General features: G+C 42.0%; 1 protein-coding gene across 2 annotated transcripts in view; it reads left to right on the top strand.

Annotated features, from left to right (window-relative positions):
* Positions 1-1,637: 1,637 nt before the first annotated feature.
* Positions 1,638-4,891, top strand: part of LOC109527974 (serine/threonine-protein kinase SBK2-like) — a 6,837-nt gene continuing 3,583 nt past the window's right edge. For both annotated transcript variants that reach the window (XM_019890216.1, XM_019890215.1), the window contains exons 1-2: positions 1,638-1,869; positions 4,295-4,439. In XM_019890216.1, the coding sequence (XP_019745775.1) occupies positions 1,864-1,869; positions 4,295-4,439 (151 nt within the window). In that variant the 5' untranslated portion in view covers positions 1,638-1,863. The remainder of the gene's footprint in view (positions 1,870-4,294; positions 4,440-4,891) is intronic.

The following is a 4,891-nucleotide window of genomic DNA, read 5'->3' as shown; positions in this document are numbered from 1 at the left end:
AATCTGACATCAAGTCCTTGGCAGTAGTTTGCACTATTGTATACCGCGCAGTTATTGACCCATCGGCATACCTGTCAACCTCGGCTAATAGCTGCCCTTATAAATGATTACGATTCCCCTTACAAAGCAACAAAAACCCGTACAACGGCTTACCTCGCATGCGCACATCATGCTTTATCAATCCGACCCTACGCAGCGATGAAAAAAAAATACGATTGAGAATTACTTTTGCTGGTTTGCTGTGACAATAGTAGCGATCGACGACGGCGTTGTCGTTGGCTGCCAGCAGGTGAGACGATATGGATTTGAGCCAAAATGGTCTTTGTGAGATCGGTTCACAATTTATTTATTTTTTTCCGTATAAAAGTTGTAATACGCCGTACATGATTTGAAATGATAAAAGAAACGTATAAAATACGGGGAAAATGTACAAGTTGACGGGTATGCATCGGCGAATCGTCAAAGAACGGTCTCTTCACAATCGTTGTCATTGTGTTCAAGGAAATTGTATGGATCAAAAGCACTAAACGTATCGATACTCAAGAGTGGTATCGGACATCCCTTGTTTTGTTTTTTTTCTCTTGTTTTGTTTTTTTAAATGACTTTTTTTTTAATTTTTTTTTTTTTAACGTAAAAGTATTTTGGTTCTGAATTTTGATTGAAAAAAATTCAACTAAACTTAAAACAGAAAGTTGAACTGCAAGAAGCCTTCTGGCCTGAGTTATTTTTTTGGGGGTGGGGGGGTATTTTATTTTAATTTAATGTGTTTGCTTTTGGTGATGCTTTGTTTTGAAACATTGAAGATGTTCCACTTTTAATCCAAAAGGCTTCTCTTGTTATGAATTTTAATAAAAAAAATGTTGAGCTGAACAAGCCTTTTTTATCTTTTTTCCCAAATTTGGTTTTGGAGTGAAGAAGCTTATTGAGTTGCGCAACCAAGAGGAGTGCAGTTGCCTCCAGCTTCACCAGAGCTTGTTATGATCCTGCTTTGGACACCAGTTAGTGGCCTCCCTGAAGTCGTTGGAAGTTTTCGGGCATTCAGCTTCAGCTGGTGTGGCCTCGTAAAGTCAGAGTGCAGGCAGAACCCCTCTTCCCTCTCCTGTCACTGAAACAAACCCAAATCCTCATACAATGGTGCACGGCAAAGCTATTTTTGTAAGGTTGAGTGTTTGGAGCAATTGAAGGCTCTTTGCACAAGTTGTTGTGTTGTCATCTCTGCTATACAAGCAGAACTAAAAGCATTTTGAGCAGTTTTCCGTTTTGTCTCTTGGTTTGGAAAACACATTTGTGTAAATAAAATGTTTGATATTGTCCCTTTTCCCCTCTCTGCCATTTTTCAGCCCCGTGTGAAAGTTTGTCATGAATCATTTAAAATGCACTCTGCAACATGAGTTGATCATTGCGTACATGCAGGAAGCATGGCGTTGATGTTTTATGATCCTCTCCCTTTTCGATGTTTATGTCAATTATTCACAGATATCTCAACAGTTACCAGTGCCACTATTTTTGAAAGATGTTTCTAAATACCCGAGCCCCCCACGAACCCCTCACAACTTTTGAACGGAAGCATAGCTCTCAGTACCACTGATTCTCCAATCGGCTTCTATTACACGCTATTATAGCCAAGTGTGTGCCTGTGCGCCTGCGTGCGTGAAAGGACATAACGTGCTGGCTAGTTGTAGCCTGCATCCAGCTGCTCACTCTCATTTGAGAGGAGCTGCGAAGACGCCTGACTGACTCGCACTTCCCGGTTGTGCTGGTGATTCTCGGGGCCCTGGTGGTTCGGATGTGGTCCAATAACAGCGGACACGCTGGCCGTAGGTGCACCTGCTGAAGGGACAACGTTTGGACCGGAGCTCAAAAATGACGGTAATGTGACTGAAGTTGATTCCTTCACCAGCACAAGGAAAAAAAACATTGCGTAACATGTACAGGTTCAAGTATTTTGAGTTAGATTAGATCAGGCATGGCCGCGTCAAGACAAATGTCATGCCAAGATAAATGGAATGTTTTGACACTAGCAGGCAGGCGTTCAGCTGAGTCACGTGTGCAAGTCTCAGGTCTGAAAGTTCAAGTTACTGGACTGGCAAAACTCAAGCATGTCAAATGAGTCCTTGGGTTAAGCTAGTTGGAACAGCAACTAATGATTATTTTGATAAGCGTTAAGTGATTTTGTAAATTTTTTTTTAATTATTTGATGTATTCACTTAAAAAGTTTTAATTTCCAACCCCGAAGTTAAAAACAGGCCATTTTTTCCAATTGACAGCAGAAAAATGCACAAACCAGCTGATGGTGACGATTCGGTTACTGTACTGGTTTGTTCTGACAGAAAATTGGCAAAAAATGTTGATTGTTGTTTTTTTTTCCCAAGTGAAAGCAATTGTCTTATTCTCATTCAGCAATAGTTAACAATTTTACAATTGAAACTTAAGCCACGTCTCGAAACAGTTATCAAAATTGAAGTTGATTAATTTGATAAAAAGTCATTTCCAGTCATGCCACCTCCCTTGAAAATATTCCTATTTTTTTTTCAAATGTACACAGGCAAGCCCTGTAAAATTCATGTAGTTCAAGTTCTATCAAAGAGAAATCGTTTTGTCACCAGAAACTGACATCAGTCAAATAACTTGAGGGGGAAAAAAAATCTGCCCACTCTGACGCGATTTTGTTCCTCTAATTTGACTTTGTATTTGCCACTCAGGAGGACAAACAACCAATCAGAGACAAAAGACTTAACGCGTGATCCCTTTTTTTTTTTTTGGAGCACCTTCTTCACCGGTGCAGACATTTATGAAAAAGAATATATAGCTGGGAAAAAAAACTGTATAAAATGATGACTACAAAAGTTAGTCATGCAAGAAGGTAAATAATAGCATTGTGGCCCGAGTAGTAGCATTGCACATGACATGGATTATTGCAGTGTTCCGAGTACATGACACACTGCACAGTAGGAGAAGTGTTCCACATGAATTTGAATATTTCACAAAATTAGCCATTTAAGTTGGACTTCAAACTCTGCTCAGTGGCTTTAACAAGGGTCAAAGTTCAGAGGGGCTTTGTCCATTTGGGTTATTTATGTTCCATTTGTTATAAATAGCAACGCACGTCATTGGGGTCCTCGAAAGCTCTTGACAAACATCGTAAATCACCATGAAAGAGGATGAGTGAGATGTCGCTGACACGGCCGCCTGACATGTTTCGAGGTCTCCGGATTGTTGCCGCCGCACTGATGTCAAACAGCCGGCCGCAGATTTTATTTTTACTTTTCAAGAGCTCATTCGAGCGAGACCGCCTGCCATGCCTGCCATGATTTCGCTTGGCCAGCGGCTCGCCGTGCCCTTCCTTGCGCTGGCGCTGACAGTGCCTGCTGGCAAGTTCATACTTTGTCGAGATGTGTACTTAAATTGGCTGGCGCCCAGTCCAGTGATTGACTAGAGACCAGAGTGTAGACCACTGGATGCCTTTGTTTCCACTAATAACACTGCCAGCCGAGTTCATCCTTTCAGGGACAGCTGTTACTACAGTGGACAGTTTATCATGTGATCAGGTTACAGGGTGCATGAAAGGGTTAAAAGACTGGACTGTTTCAGAATTGTTTATTTATTCCTTTGTTGTGTGTTCACAACCCCCCTCCCCCCATAAAATTCATTTTGTGATTTCCTGGCTTGATTTTCTGTTCTGGTGGATTATTTTCGATTTTCTTCGTGTCATTCAAGTTATCGTTAAATTACGTTTTCGGAGGCGGTCCTTGAACGCCTCTCGAGCCGAACGCGAGAGCAGGCACGTCGTCAACAGAGACGCGCCCCGTATTTGCTTGAATGTTAAACGAATTAATAAAGTGTATGTGTCAGCTTTTGTTAAATTGTTAATTATTATCGTTTTATATTTGAGCATTAGATTATTTTATGTTACATTTACCTAAATTATATTCTGTTTAATACTTTCTGAAATATTCTTATGTTGCTTGCATCTGATTGGCGAAGAAAAGCAGGAAGTGTGATCGTTTCCAGAAAAAGGTGCGTTCGTTCGAGAGTTACGAGGTAGACGTTAACAAAAATAAAAAGAACTGTGTTCAAACTAAGTCCATCTCCCCTTTTTGCCATTCCGAACGTAAGGCAATCCATCCAAAACCTACGAACCCCTCAACTTACATATGTTTTAAAAAGCCAACACGACAGCTCTCTTTATGTCGGAGCTGCAATTTATAATTAGCCTTCTTTCGCCGTCAATATCAGTGAATGATTTAATGGACATGCTTTCCTGACTCTCCCGTGCATGTGCGCGTGTGTGTAGGCGGCCACCCGGCTTCTGGATGACATGTGCCACCTGACGGCGCAGTCGCTGATCAAGTTGGAGACGTCAGAGCACTTCCAAGTGGTCAAGTTGTTGGGCGAAGGCTCGTACGGGAAAGTCATGCTGGCCGTACACAACAAGAGCGGTGAGAGGCAGCGTGTGTGCGTGCATCCGTATGTGTTAGGCCAGTGTTTTTCAAACTTTTTTGAGCCAAGGCACACTTCTTTCATTGAAAAAAATCTCGCGGCACACCACTAGCTAAAAATGTGACCCCCCCCCCCGCGCTTATTTTACCAATTAACGTGTTATATTGTTACTATCACCGTTTTTAACACTGAAGAATGACGTTATAACAGCTTGGATTGGAATCGAATGAGCACAAAGAAAACAGTATTTTATCATCTTTCATATTTATTGTTTCACCGTCGTCCTGCATTCATGCGTCACAAATTCGCTTGTCTCTCGTCGAGACACAAGGCAATTGGCTAGCTGTTGCTGCTTCCGAGCGGTATGGGAGGGTACTACATGACTACTTTCTGGGCCATAGACCAGTCTTCCTCAACTGGCGGACCGATCCACGACCGGACCGCCGGCCTC

The sequence above is a fragment of the Hippocampus comes genome, unplaced genomic scaffold (genome assembly GCF_001891065.2).
Source record: "Hippocampus comes isolate QL1 unplaced genomic scaffold, H_comes_QL1_v1.1 scaffold71, whole genome shotgun sequence".
Taxonomy (NCBI): domain Eukaryota; kingdom Metazoa; phylum Chordata; class Actinopteri; order Syngnathiformes; family Syngnathidae; genus Hippocampus; species Hippocampus comes.
This window is presented reverse-complemented; position numbering and strand designations above follow the sequence as displayed.